Source organism: Nicotiana tomentosiformis, chromosome 7 (genome assembly GCF_000390325.3).
Source record: "Nicotiana tomentosiformis chromosome 7, ASM39032v3, whole genome shotgun sequence".
Lineage (NCBI taxonomy): Eukaryota > Viridiplantae > Streptophyta > Magnoliopsida > Solanales > Solanaceae > Nicotiana > Nicotiana tomentosiformis.
Genome location: NC_090818.1, coordinates 58,695,592 through 58,709,595, shown reverse-complemented (window position 1 = coordinate 58,709,595; position 14,004 = coordinate 58,695,592). Strand labels below are relative to the sequence as shown.

Here is a 14,004-nt window from a genome sequence, read left to right as displayed (position 1 = left end):
CATTTGATACGAATATGATACATATGTGATACACATATAATTTTTTTCATGTTTCATCTTTTATTTCGAATTTTTAATTCAAACCACATCAAAACTCCGCCAAATCATCCGAAAATTGAGATTCAAACTCATTAAGATGTACCCAATCTATTCTAATAACACCCATTAAAAAAAATTAACCTTTTTGACTATAAATAGCTAATTGACTAATATTGGTAACATTTGACCAATATTAATAATATTTAATGAATTGGCAAATTTTTATAACAAACTTATGCCCCTATTTAAATAATATATGCACAGGTGTTTGATCTGAACCGAAGTTGCTGCTGTTTGAAGTGAATCAAGGTTCACTAGGTAATTTTTCTTTCTTTTTCATTTTCAAACTTACCTGGTTAATGAATGTTTCTTTCCCTCCCTCACCCCCCCCCCCCCCCCCCCGCCCTAACCACAAAAAAACCCCCTCCTCTCTCTCGAAATTTGTCTCCGTTTTAATTCCTAGTAATAGTAATAATAATAATTTATACTATGATATTCCTAAAAGCAACAAAAAAAAAATCATATTACACCAACTATAACAAAGTTCAAAATATTTATCAACGTTTTCTTAACATCTAACTTGCACAATGTACAGACTTCTTAAGTAGTTGTAGCAAAAAAAATAGAAATAAGTTTGTACAACTATAAAAATAAAATAAAATGTAGATAAAACTGACTATAAAGATTCTGAATAGATGCAATCATATCCTGCATAAACAATCTCTTATCTTCCTCCGTGTTTTAGGAATCTAGTATCCAAAATCTACTGATCCGACTAAGCAGAACGCGTTTCAAGCAGTGCCATTAGGTAAATGTGATTGTTAAGTGGTAAGAGCATCAGGAAGATTTGTAGGTGCCCCTAGAATCTTACCACCAACATCAGGAAAGCATTCAAAGCCAGGCATAGTTGTGACATCTCCATTCTTGCTAACCTGAATTGGATATTGCATCAAATGCCCCTTCATCTTCTTGTACTCATCCCCTGAAAATGCATTCCAGTTGTATCTCGCAATCTCATTAACGCGTCTAACACATTCCACTGTCTGGGGCTCCGTCAAGGTATTCTCGATCACTCCAAGATGCTCAGCCCAGAGAGACATCCGATAACCATAGACCTGAATGCAAAAAGATCCATTTCCATTGATTGTGTGGTTAAAGTCACTTACAGTGTAACACTTATTATGTTAGTTAAACTCATGAATATATGAAGCTCTCTTGTCTTGCATTAGCCCCTTAATATGCTCATATACTATGCTTAAAATAACAATTCGATGAATTTAGCCATCCAACTAAACTGCACCAGTAATCCAGTTCTTTGTTGTACTACTTTTACAACTATAGACTTCTTTGAACCACTTTTGTAATGCAGAAAAAGGGTAAAAGTGTTTTAAGTTATATTTCCAAACCTGGCCATGTGGATGACGATCTTTTTTTGCCCATGTGTAATTTGGTTGATAAGCTCCCATAGCAATTTCTGTATCCCTAGAACCACTCAAAGATCTTTGGTTGATATTTGCAGAACCCATCAACACATACTCATCATCTACTATCATTCCTTTTGAGTGTACATATATCATAAATCTCCCAAACTTCTGAGCCAATCCCTGTGACACAGATTTCTCACTTTTACCCTTTGCTACCTCGCGCTTCCCCAGGCAGTAGAAGTTCAAGTAATCCTGAGGATGAAAATACTGAGAAACCCTTGCCTTATCTAGAGCCTCTGCCACTATTTTGTACATCATAGCCATTGTTTGGCTCTGCGATAATTGAAGATTAATCAGAATTATAGTGAGGCTTATGAACAATCAGTTCAAAAAAGCAGGCATTAATTAAGTAGAGCTACTTCGAACCTGCCAGAAGAGAATTTCTTGGACTGGTTTACTGCTTGGGACACCTTCAGGCCACATTGGAACCACAATGTATGCTGCGAAAGGTTCATTTGCTGCTATTTTTCTGGCAATTTTCAGAGCTATTTCCATAGGGACTAGGTTATTAGCTCCTGTTATAAAGATAGAGTACTAATATGTTACTATACATAGACATTCAAGTAAGCTATGAAATTCGCTTTTCTTGTTAAAAGCCATTCATTTGCATCTTAACTCTTAACATTACGGATACAGTTTGAATTAATTTATTCTTAAGAGCTGTTAGTTTATAATTGGCTATTGGACCTCCAGGTAATCATTTGTATAGGATTAATTTGAATCTATGCTAGAAGTTTTAAGAACAATAGATGAAATTGAGTTAAGAAAATTTGCATACCTGAATTTCGGTGAGATGGCCAGCTATATGCAGAACCAAGAAAATACTGATTCTCTACGTAAACAAAGTGCTGGGCAGATCGAATTGCTTTCACATAAGCCAAATGTATGCTTCTTTCTATCTTCAAATTTTTTCCACTGGCAAGATTCTGCAAATGGAGATAGCTAATTTGACATGTTCCATTTTCACTTTCTGACTTCATTTGCCACACATCATCTACCAGCAACAACTTTCTGAAACTAGTAGTAATATATACAACTCAGGTTTTCAAAAAGCTTTAGTTCTATAGTATTATACCTGAGCCTCAGCTTCCTTAACGTCTTTTGGAAATCCTTTTACTGATCCTGAATCAATTGATCGAAATACCTGGGAAGAGTGCACAAGAAATGATTAGAATGAACTTCTAATGATTGACGAATAATCAAATGAAGAAATATGTCTAATATACTTGCACATGCCAACTCTCTGGATCTTGTTCACTTGTGACACGGACCACACGGTCACCATCTGGCCCAGCAGAAGGCATGCGAATTGCTGCTATTCGATCTAATTTAAGCAATGTATCAGATCCTTGTTTGACTTTTCTTAGTTTGAGCCATTTAATGGCCTTGTTAAATCTTTGCTCGAAGTTTGTCAAAACATCATAAGCAGCAGGACCCTCAATTTTACAGTGTAGATCATGCCATGGTTCTCTTGGGCCACCTGAAGTAGTCTGTATATATCATAAGAGATTACAATGATATACCTATCAAATATTAGCTTTCTGAAATGTATATGAAAGAAAAGATAAAGTCAACATTCAATGAAAAACGCAAAAACTACTGTTGTCCGTATTTGAACATAATGGTAAGTTGGTAACTCATCCATTTATTATCTATTATTATTTCAGCCACTATCACATGAAAAGGGAAGGCACTTTTACTTGTTTTCACCTGCAATCGAAATACTAACATGCAGAAATCCAAGCTGTAAATCCATCAAATAGCAAATGGCGTGTATCTTTCATGTGAATAAGAAGCTCAGGCACTAAGTATGGAGAAAAGGTTATACTTATAGAAGACTTTGGTTCCTGAAGAAGTTTAAACGGCTCTTATAAAACCTTATCCAGAAAACTTCAACAGATCCATATTAACAGCTTACCGTGAATGTAGGATTATGAACATCATTTCCAAAGACAGTATCAAGATCGCTGAACAGTCTATGCTGGGGAGTGTCATAGCGGCCATCACATAAATCCAGGCCACCAATAAAAGCAGTGATTTTCCGTTCATTCCCAGGTGCTTCTGTGTCAACAAGCACACATTTCTGATGATGTGTAAAAAGGCTTCCAACAATCTGCAGAAGAAAGTTCTTCTTAATTTGATCAATAGATGAAATCAATGATAATCATGAATTTATCCGTCAAATACTTTCCCCTCCACCTGCCCCTAAGAAAAAAGAAAGTATATATATACCTGTCTCTTCAAAACACTAAGCTTACTGCTGGCGGAACGAGGACAAAGCACACAGTGTACACTTGAGTGTTTAAAAAACTTTCTGGTCTCTTCATCATGAGTCTGCATTACACCTTCCTGAAATCGAGACAATAAAACAAATACATTATTATACTTGCCAAGCAGCTATATGTTCCATATATATATATATATATATAGAAAAAAGACTGCAAAATGGATTGCCATGAGATATTCAGCCTGAGGCACACATCATTGAATCTGAAATGTTACCGTTTTGAGGAATAAATCATCATTTGAAGTTTTATCATCCCAAATGAGCAGAATGACGCGAACTCCTTCTTGTGACTTGTACTTGAGCAAATCTCCAAGTGTTCGTTCCCCTGCAGAAGGCAACGTCCTTGTAGGTTCTCTTACTAGCCGTATAGGATGATATACGGACCAACCAACAACATATATTAAATACTTAGCCTCCAACATGGCATGACAAATGTCTTCCCAACATTTGTTATGATTAAAAACCTTCCCATCATCTAGCAATATTTCAGGAAGTGTTGCATCAGGTACATGGGCATCCTGATAAAGAGTAACATTCCCTCCTTTTCGCAGTGGAAAATAAGTATGCGGTACTCCTACTCTATTGGCCTCACCTCCAACACCATTTCTATATATAGGGTTCTCTGCCACTGGCTTGTATTGGATTGACAGATGCAGTTGAGCACCAGTTTTCAATGGATCCCCAGAAGATCCAAGAATAGGGAACCAACCACTTATTTCTTTACCAACATGAATTTTATCAGCAGGTATTTCCACCTTTCCAATCAGTTCAGCACCTACCCCATCATTGTCCTTGACAAAAAATTCTACCTTGTCAACTTTGTGAGCCACTGGTATGCGTACATGCTCATTCCATGTGGGGTTTTCATCGTTGCGAATCACTGTTGTTCTAGCTACTTTTGCCCCGCCTATACATACAGACACATAGGGGTCACTAGTATCTATTATTTTACGAGTTGCTGATTTATTCCCTGTATCCTTGCTCTTAACCTTTCGCGTTCCAAAAGGACTAAACTTGGAACAACATGCCATGTCCATGTTTGGAAGTGACTTTGCTTCGATAACCCGCAAGTCCAGTTCTCCGTGCAGAAGTACTGAACCTCCAGGTATGTCCATACCATGTTTTCCAGCCATATTTTGCAGCTGATATATTATCAGTAACTCAACGCCTTATTTTCCTTGAATTCCTTGTAGATTTGCATGTATAATGGAATCATAAGCAAAACCACAGAAACTACAATCTTACTTGCTAATACATGTCTAATGCCAACCTCAAATATTTGACATTGTTTTGCCAAAAATGGCAACTGTATGTATCCGCTAGCTCCCTCACATGAAAGATATATAGATCATTCAATTCTCAGAAACAGAAAAGATCTGTGTTATAAAGCTTGCAAGTGTTATACCAAATACATGTCTTTGTCTGGAAGGCATAAATTAAGATGGTCAATTATATATGCCTCATTGCACGTCCTTCACCGAAGCATATCCAACGGGGTGTAACTGGAAAAAGGAAACAATAAAAAGTAAACAGTGTGAAACACATATAGTAACAAAGTAAACATCAATTGTGTCATACATGTTCTATTTTTGTGAACACTTGGAATTGTTCCCAGCTCAAAGGTACCTCCTTAGAGCTTAACCTTTACAAAAGGTCAAAATAATGTCCGCGCGCACACACATAATTACCATATTAATTTTAATTCACCACGCAAGAAAAGATCACAAATCCACCATTTTCGCGAGCAAAAACAATATGTATATCAGATCTCTACACCTTTCCCAGGTTTGTAACAAACACGAACAGAAAATATAATTGTAACGAATGCCAAAAGAATGGCATTGATAACAAGAATTTACATAGTCTGTTTATTTGCATGAATATAGGACACACATTATATATAGATCATTAACAAATTTTTCATGATCTGTTTGAGGTGGGGGTAGGGGGAAGAAGAGTATTAGTTTACCTTAATTATTAATAATGATGAGAAGAAGGGTAAAAGAGAAATGAAAGGATCCAAGGAGACGTTTTGAGTTTTGTTTGTTTCAGTAAAGAGAGTCAGCCATGAGAGTCCGGATTTGGCGGGAAATAAGGAAATATAAACAGTTATTGTTGGGGTTTGTTTATACAGAGGCTAATTATACGCTCTGCCGTTCTTATTTTTCCCTCCTTCTATGTCTTTTATTCGTCTGAAAACAATATTTGCAGGAATTGTTGAACTAAAAGTAAAATTGGGGTACAACTATTTCAAAATTCTTGGCAGGATTTAGCAATCACTCGCATACACAAATGAAGAATATTGAGCTTATTTTTTGTTTTTTGTCGTGCTACAAAATTGTTTTATCTCCATTATTGTAGTGTCATTGAGATGCTCTCTTTGTTCAATTTCTGATTGACAAGAGAATGGCATGTCATTGATTTGTATATAGTGTGAAATACATAAATTTATTAGTACAATAATTAAAGTCACGTCGAATATAGAATAAAAAGAAATACCAGAAGATATCACCATTCGTACTAATCATGAATATATTGCGTTAAGTCCGTTCAAATGTTAATTTGAATAATTTCATTGACAGAACAAGAAAATTTCAGACTGTTATAAATATAGTATAACTATATATATTCACCAAATTATTCTTACCTTCTCGTCCTAATTTTGTTATGTACAACTCTTGAATAATGCCTAGGAAACTTAGTTGGTTTAACAAAAGGCAAAAACGGGAGGATAGCTAAAACTTTCATGCGTTATAATTGGTCAAACTAGACTAAGTAGCCGTTAGCAGGGTTCGAAGAGACAGTTGCAAAGCTCATAGCACGAAGCCACAACACCATTGCTTCGTGCTTTAGGAAGTTGTGTGTTTCTTTAAAGCGAATTTTGAGTGACGTTTAATTTTTATTAATAAAAAAAAGCACACATTAAGGTATATTGTTGCGAGAATATGCTGAGGTGGAGATATAGACACCTCCATAGGATGAATGATAAAAGCTACTGGTAGTATTATGCCAAAAAGAATATAATGTAAGCCTTTAAAAAAAGAATATAATATAAATTGCATTTAAAGTCATTATCAATTTAAAAGTTTATTTGACTTCTAACAAATGTTGCTGTGTTGTTTGAAATTTAAGTGAAAAAAGTTTGTAATTTGACCTTTTGCAAATTTTGCACCGTAGTCTACAGTTGAGACAAATTAAATTTTTATAATTGGAAAAGATTCGGAGATCTTTCAAACTAAGAAGACTATTGCTCCTCTTATTCATTAGAGACAACATTTTTGTTTTGGAAGTCAAGTTTTTATTATAGAAAAGAACTATTATAACAGTATCCCCTTCCCCCCCCCCCCCCCCCAAAAAAAAAAAGAAATAAAAAAATAACATAGTATTGCTCTCTCTCTCTCTCTCTCTCTCTCTCTCTCTCTCTCTCTCTCTCTCTCTCTCACTCTCTCCTAATAGGGGTGTCAGTGGATATTTAAAAACCGATTAAATCGACCGAATCGCACCGTATTGAATCGATTTTTAAATTTCTTTTAATAAAACCGTAATTTTTTATATAAATCTGTAATTGTACTGATAATTAGGGTATATTTATATTTTATAAAAATAAACCGAGAAATATCGAACCGTATCGAATAAATTTACAATGTGAAAAATATATTTATATATTAAGTTTAAAAATAATAAAACATTAGTTTTTTTCTTGTGCCTTCGAATTATGAAACATTTACAAGCCAACAAGTAATTAACTCAAAATCCTAATTCTCAAACCTATTATGCTACTCTTATTGAAACTAAATTATTTTCAGCATATTCACTAACAAGACACAAGGTATTGTAGCGATTATGAGTAGCAAACTACAATGTATTGAATATATTTCCTTTCGTATGATTTAGATTTATCTTTTTGAATATTTAATCTTCTATAGACTAATCTTGAATCCAGTTTGGTTAATATCTTTCCACTCATGTGATTTATATCTTCTTTGTATTTGCTTAGTTTCTTTTACGGTGAAGTAGAATAGTTGATGGATCTACTCTAACCATCTTTCATATTTTCTTAATCGGAAAAGAGTTAAAAATGTCCTTAAACTATTGAAAAAGGTTTTAAAATACCCTTCTTCCACCTATTGGGTAAAAAAATACCCCTCCATCTACCTTTTTGGTTCACTTATACCCTTTGACCGTTATGTCAATGCTTAATTTAAAAAATAATTATTTAAATACCACGTAAAAACTTTTTATTGGCCAAAATTAAAATATCTAACTGTCACGACCCAAAATCTACGTGACCGGCACCCGGCATACTACCCGACCCGAGCGAACCAAACCATGTGATGCACCCAAATCATATGCATGAAAACCAATTTAAATGCGGAAGCTCCTTGAAAATCATATACATTCTCAAGGTAGATGATAAAATATTTTCCAATTCAAAATCACACATGATGTCTTTCATGTTAATAACAATGAAACTAAGTAAAATAAATATTCTTTACTAAGTAAAATAAATAGAACCAGCGGTTGGATTAGTTCCAACAAAATAAAATAAGGAAGAATATGATAGCTACCACGAAATAAAAGTGGTGCTTCATAATACCTCGGAAAGAGAGTCATCCTGGCCTGACCACATGACACGTATCATACATCACCCTGAACACATGTAAAGTAAGCAGGGCCCTGGGGAGGGGGGTTAAGGAATGAGTACACCACATCGGTACTCAATAAGTGTCACAGAATCTCTCTAACTCAAGTTCCTGGGACAAACTTTATAAAAATAATGCACCAATATTTGATATAAAATAATAAGAAATTCTATCAATCCACGACCCTTGTTATTTTAAATAACAACCAAGTGAAATATAACCTACAATATAAACTTTTAAAGCACTTACATCAATCCAAGATTTTGGATAAAATCGTACAAAATCATTCCATTTGCTTTAAGTCATCAAAATCACTTTCGGCTCCTTAGGCCTAAACATAAGAAAATCATCCTTACCTTTCACTGGGAGTACTATACCATCACCGATATAAGAAGGTCAACTAGGTTATGTACCTAGCGGCAAGTATCATATACCCTACTTGCTCAGGTCGTCTCATCGTAGTGTTATACGAATCGACTCAGCCATGCTAATAATAACACAGAAATAGTACTCTCTCGATGGAGAGCATTTTGTCGTAGTCTATACCACAAAGTGGCCATCTACGCTACACCGACACGTGTAGTTTTATGACAACGAACACGATATATCCGAAATCAATCTCGGTGAACACGAGTAACTCCGAAAATATTTGATACTTCAAAATAGATTCATAGTAGAGTAGCCTCAAATGATCTATTTTTATCAAATCATAGCATTTATAGAAAATTCAAATCCTTTGAACAAAATTTAAATAAATAACCTTTTACATGCTAAAGCCTTTAGTAATTTAACATAAATCTTTAAAAGATACCGCAAGTGCTATTATGTTCGTCAATTTCCAAAAGAAATACTTTTCATGAAAACTTATCTTTAGCACTCAAATATGCATACTCTTGTCAATACGTAAGTTTTGATAAAAACTTATAACATTTACCTTGAGTGTCACTTTGCTAACAAGATTTAAAATGAAAATATATATAATGATATTATGGGTTTCGGATGCGGCCCTCTTCCCTCGATTTTGCATTTATAAGCCCAAACTTTTGGGTTTCGGATGCGACCCTGGATGATTCGCATCCCCATTTCACTCCTCTTTGAAGTTTCGGATGCGTACTTGGACGCTATTGCAGCACTTCACTGCCAGCCGCTCTTTCGGACGTGGCCTCGGATGCTTTGCATCTGCATGCTCCTCCGCTAGCCTTTGGTAACTTGGTCATAACTTCTTGTAGGAATGTCCAAATGGTAAACGGTTTGAAACTAGACTCGAAGATAGTTCATTTGATAGGTTTTACATCACATAACCATTTACATATATGTAGATATACTCATACAAAGTTGGGTCTTGTGCGTACTTATTTGAAACTTTAGTCTATCATGTAATTTCCAACTTGACTAAGTCTTAGAACTCTCCTTAGACCCCACATCACTTATAATATATATCGTACACTTATTATCATATCAAATTGATATCCATCATATTAATAGTCCTCGTCTGCACATAAAATAATATAATTAGCGCATATCAACCTTCTTAATAATGCTTAAGTATTTCGAAATTATTTTCCGGGTGCTACATTCTCCCCCACTTAAGGTCATTCGTCCTCAAATATTTTACAAGTCACTTATAAGAATAGAGTTACCATCCTTTTACCTTTAACCATCATGCATAAGCACTTATGACTACATGGGTCTTATACTTCCTTTCCAAAATCTCAACTTACTTGCCCTCAAAATTTGGCTATCTTTACAAATTCTTAAAAATTTCGGCAAAGCTTCTCCTATAACTAGGACTATCCAAAAACTTTAACCTATCCAGAACAAGCTCCCACACGGGCACCAATAACAATATCGCTCAACAACCAACAATACACAATATAATGTACTATCTTGACCTTACTCGACCGTACATATACCATAAGTGCATCAAATGTATATCTTTAAAACTTTTAACTTGTAACCTATATGAATGCCATTCAATATCAATAATTGCTCCTATACATAGCTCCAATATCACTATTATACATGCCTGCATTTTCTTTAGTCATGCATACATCAAATTGTACCTGAAAAGTATCTTCAAGTAAACTAAAATCTCTCTATGATTGGAACTTTTACAAATTTCATAATGTAGAATGGAACATATCCATGCTGCCTAAATTCTCAGCTTCCTCGAAGCTATGGCTCATGCTTAGTGAGAGAAAAATTATGTTTCCCACTTGGTACCTATAAACTTATCCATTCCGACTCATAGTCTCAAAATTTTCTTATAACCAATACTTTCAAATTAGTTTGTTGCCCTTTTTGAGTCTTGTTTCCAATAAAAGTCTTCCTACTTAGAACTTTTAATATTCACAAATTATCAAAACTATTTTGGAATGTTCTTTTATTCCTACCAAGATTAATAAGATATTTGTCTCCGATTTATCCGTCATATAATAATTTCATATTCCTACTTTCGCTCATACCTTTAGAGCTCATGTTAGATCCATAACTTGATAACTATTGTTACCAACAAGTTTGCTCTAAAAATAATTCAACTCACTTCATTTGAGTTCATAACACTAGTTTGACACCTACTCGTGGACATTCGTGTTCTAGTTTTATTTCTTGACACCATCGAGTATCATGTGACATTTTTCTATCAAAAATTTGGGATTGCATTTATTTTCATACGCACCATAGACATGTTGCCATAGCCCGTAAACTTTCAACAGTCAAGAGTCATCATTACCACGATGATACTTGCACTCTTTTAATATTAGTGCTCTTCTTTGAACCCGTGCTTTTTACTCACATACTTTATTTTTGTATAGAAGTCTTTTCTCACTTAAGAATAATCATTGTATTACCCCTTCTATTTTATTCCGTGCAAAGTGTGCACATATTAAAAGGACTCCCTTATTCCACACAATTCCACGCATAATTCAAAGTACTCCCCCATTCTCCACAATACTTGAATTTAATTCAAACAACACATGTCCCTAAGTTGTAGGAATACATTCAAGTTGCGTATTAAATCCTTGACTATCAGAAATAACTTTCAACATCCATGATACAGAACATCGTACCTATTGCTCGTAATGAGTTTGTAAACGTAGTACAAGCACTTCATGAAAATTGTACCCTTCTGATCATAAAGGTTACTCATAATACCCCATTCATCTTGTTTTTAGTAACTATAACCTTTTCTTTTTTAATTTTATAAACCATCACTTTAAAGGTGACACCTGCTTACTCAGACGCTCCCTCACTTAGGAGCAAATGAAATTTGAAACTCTTACTACCACTCAAAGAGTTATCTAAAATTTTGAATAAATTTTCTCGGACCATTTACATGCTCACCTCCTTTTGCACCCTTTATTTTGTCAAAAACTTTATGGCGGGCTCCCCCAATTATAAATCTCTATTTTGAGCTCAGAATCGCCCAGTCACTTCAAGAACCCTAACCCCCCAATACACAAAATACCCTCTTCCCCCGATTTTGTATTTATAAGCCTAGAATTATGAGTTTCGGATGCGGCCTTGGATGCTTCGCATCCCCACTTCACTCCTATTTGAAGTTCGGATGAAAACTTGGACGCTATGCCAGCACTTCACTGCCAGCCTCTCTTTCGGACGTGGCCTCGGATGCTTTGCATCCGCATGCCGCCAACCTTTGGTAATTTGGTTATAACTTCTTGTAGGAATGTCCAAATGACAAACGGTTTGAAGCGTTAGAAACTAGACTCGAAGATCTTTCATTTTATAGGTTTTACATCACATAACTTGACTTGTGTGTACTCATTTAGAACTTTAGTTTTTCATGTAATTTCCAACTTGATTTAGACTTAGGGTTCTCCTTATACCCCATATCACTTATAATATACATCGTACACTTATTATCATATCCAATTGATATCCATCATATTAATAGTCCTCGTCTTCACACAAAATAATATAATTAGCGCATATCAACCTTCTTAATAGCGCTTAAATATTTCGAAATTATTTTCGGGTGCTACACTAACCCATTAGAAAGAACCACCCATATCTACCAGTTTTTCGTACTAACCCGCTTCAAACACTAATCCGACCCGAATCAAAATTTCAACTAAAAAAAAGAGGCCCCACTTCTATCAAACTCCATGGAACAAAAGCTCCATGAAAGTTGCAATGAACATGTAGAAGCAAATTTACTACGTATTTTTTTTTTTGGTTATGGCATCTAGTTCAATTTACATGATAGACACAAATTGCATTTTATTCAAGATGAGTTTAATTTAATTATTTTCACATAACAGAAAGATCTCAAAGTGATTGTTTGGAAGATATCATAAACCGTTGGACTATCCCTATTTTTTGCCTCACATTATTGTCAAGAAAATCATTGGCTCATTCATGCTAGGCTTTTCTTGTTTGTTTAATTTGTTCGTGAACCTTTATTCGATGATAATGCTATACATGAGTTTAATCAAGAAAATGAACACATGTAAATCCACGAGTTATATGGAAATGTGTTTTTTATTTGAACTTTTTAATCGGGTCAAGTTAGTGTTTGAAGCAGGTTAGTCCGAAAAACGGGTAGATATGGGTGGGTCTTTTTAGTAGGTTAAATATTTTAATTTCGACCAATAAGAAGTTGACATGTGAAATTTAAATAATTATTTTTTAAATTCAGCATTGACCTAACGGTCAAAGGGCATAAGTGAACCAAAAAGGTAGACATAGGGGTATTTTTAGCCCAATGGGTGGATGAAGGGTATTTTTAGACTTTTTTCAATAGTTCGGGGGCATTTTTTTTTACCCTTTTTAGTTTCTTAATTCATCACCTTTTAAACTGTAAAAATGTCTAGAGAGTTTTGCTAAGCTGTATAAAAGTACGTATGTTATTTCATTCTACTTCTATTAATGACTTTTATATGACATTTAAAAAAAATTACCGAACCGTACCAATACCGAAGAGAAACCGACATGATTGGGACGACTTCAAAAAATCCAATTTTGGTTATACATAATAGAATAACCGAAAAATTGGAATGATACAAAATTTTATAAAATAATCGGTCGAAGTGACCCTGACCCTCCTACTTCTAAGTACTCTGAAACTACCCCCACCCACCCACACATATTATATTATATTCAATGCAAGGATAAATCAGATTTTATTTTTGTATCAATAGCAGAAATCATATTTAAATGTTATCGAGAAAATGCTATAACAAGAAGCACCAGTGGTCTAGTGGTAGAATAGTACCCTGCCACGGTACAGACCCGGGTTCGATTCCCGGCTGGTGCATAATGAGTGCTGTGAAGATAATTGCGCCATTGGTGAGAATTTGGGTCTTCGCCAAGTCTGACATCAGACGATATTTCAGCGCATCTGAGCCTCATTTTTGTGCTTTAATTTCTTACTCCCTCTCCATTTTTTAGTTTCTTTCGTTAAAACTAATTTTAAAACTGAGCAGCAATGCCGAAAAGAAACTGTCAACTGAATATTTTATTCCAGCTTAACTTTAATTGATTGAAAAAAAGAAATAGGGGGTAAAATAAAGAGAAAAAGACAGTTAGTAAT

At 34.7% G+C, this 14,004-nt stretch overlaps 1 protein-coding gene and 1 non-coding gene across 3 annotated transcripts; one reads left to right on the top strand and one right to left on the bottom strand.

Annotated features, from left to right (window-relative positions):
* Nucleotides 1–575: 575 nt before the first annotated feature.
* On the bottom strand, nucleotides 576–5,895 carry LOC104096027 (phospholipase D delta-like). 2 transcript variants are annotated; one of them, XM_009602309.3, is made up of 10 exons: nucleotides 5,780–5,895; nucleotides 4,026–5,312; nucleotides 3,756–3,872; nucleotides 3,442–3,636; nucleotides 2,750–3,013; nucleotides 2,599–2,667; nucleotides 2,302–2,449; nucleotides 1,890–2,038; nucleotides 1,446–1,796; nucleotides 576–1,154 (listed from the first exon to the last, which is right to left on the bottom strand). In XM_009602309.3, the coding sequence occupies exons 2-10, from the start codon at nucleotides 4,941–4,943 to the stop codon at nucleotides 861–863; spliced, it is 2,505 nt and encodes an 834-aa protein (XP_009600604.1). In that variant the 5' UTR covers nucleotides 4,944–5,312; nucleotides 5,780–5,895; the 3' UTR covers nucleotides 576–860. The 2 variants fall into 2 exon arrangements, with proteins under 2 accessions (XP_009600604.1, XP_009600603.1); XM_009602308.4 differs by lacking the exon at nucleotides 5,780–5,895 and adding an exon at nucleotides 5,389–5,758.
* Nucleotides 5,896–13,657: 7,762 nt separating this feature from the next.
* TRNAG-GCC (transfer RNA glycine (anticodon GCC)) lies at nucleotides 13,658–13,728 on the top strand. Its single transcript has one exon. It is a non-coding gene; the product is annotated as a tRNA-Gly (tRNA).
* The last annotated feature ends 276 nt before the right edge of the window (nucleotides 13,729–14,004 follow it).

Bases quoted from the DNA above. Each gene is read 5' to 3' on its own strand.
- LOC104096027 (XM_009602309.3), bottom strand. From the start codon at position 4,943: ATGGCTGGAAAACATGGTATGGACATACCTGGAGGTTCAGTACTTCTG. The intron at 3,637-3,755 runs GTATATATATAC...TTTCTTCTGCAG, and splicing joins TTAGTGTTTTGAAGAGACAG to ATTGTTGGAAGCCTTTTTAC. The intron at 2,039-2,301 runs GTATGCAAATTT...TCTTTATAACAG, and splicing joins GCCATCTCACCGAAATTCAG to GAGCTAATAACCTAGTCCCT.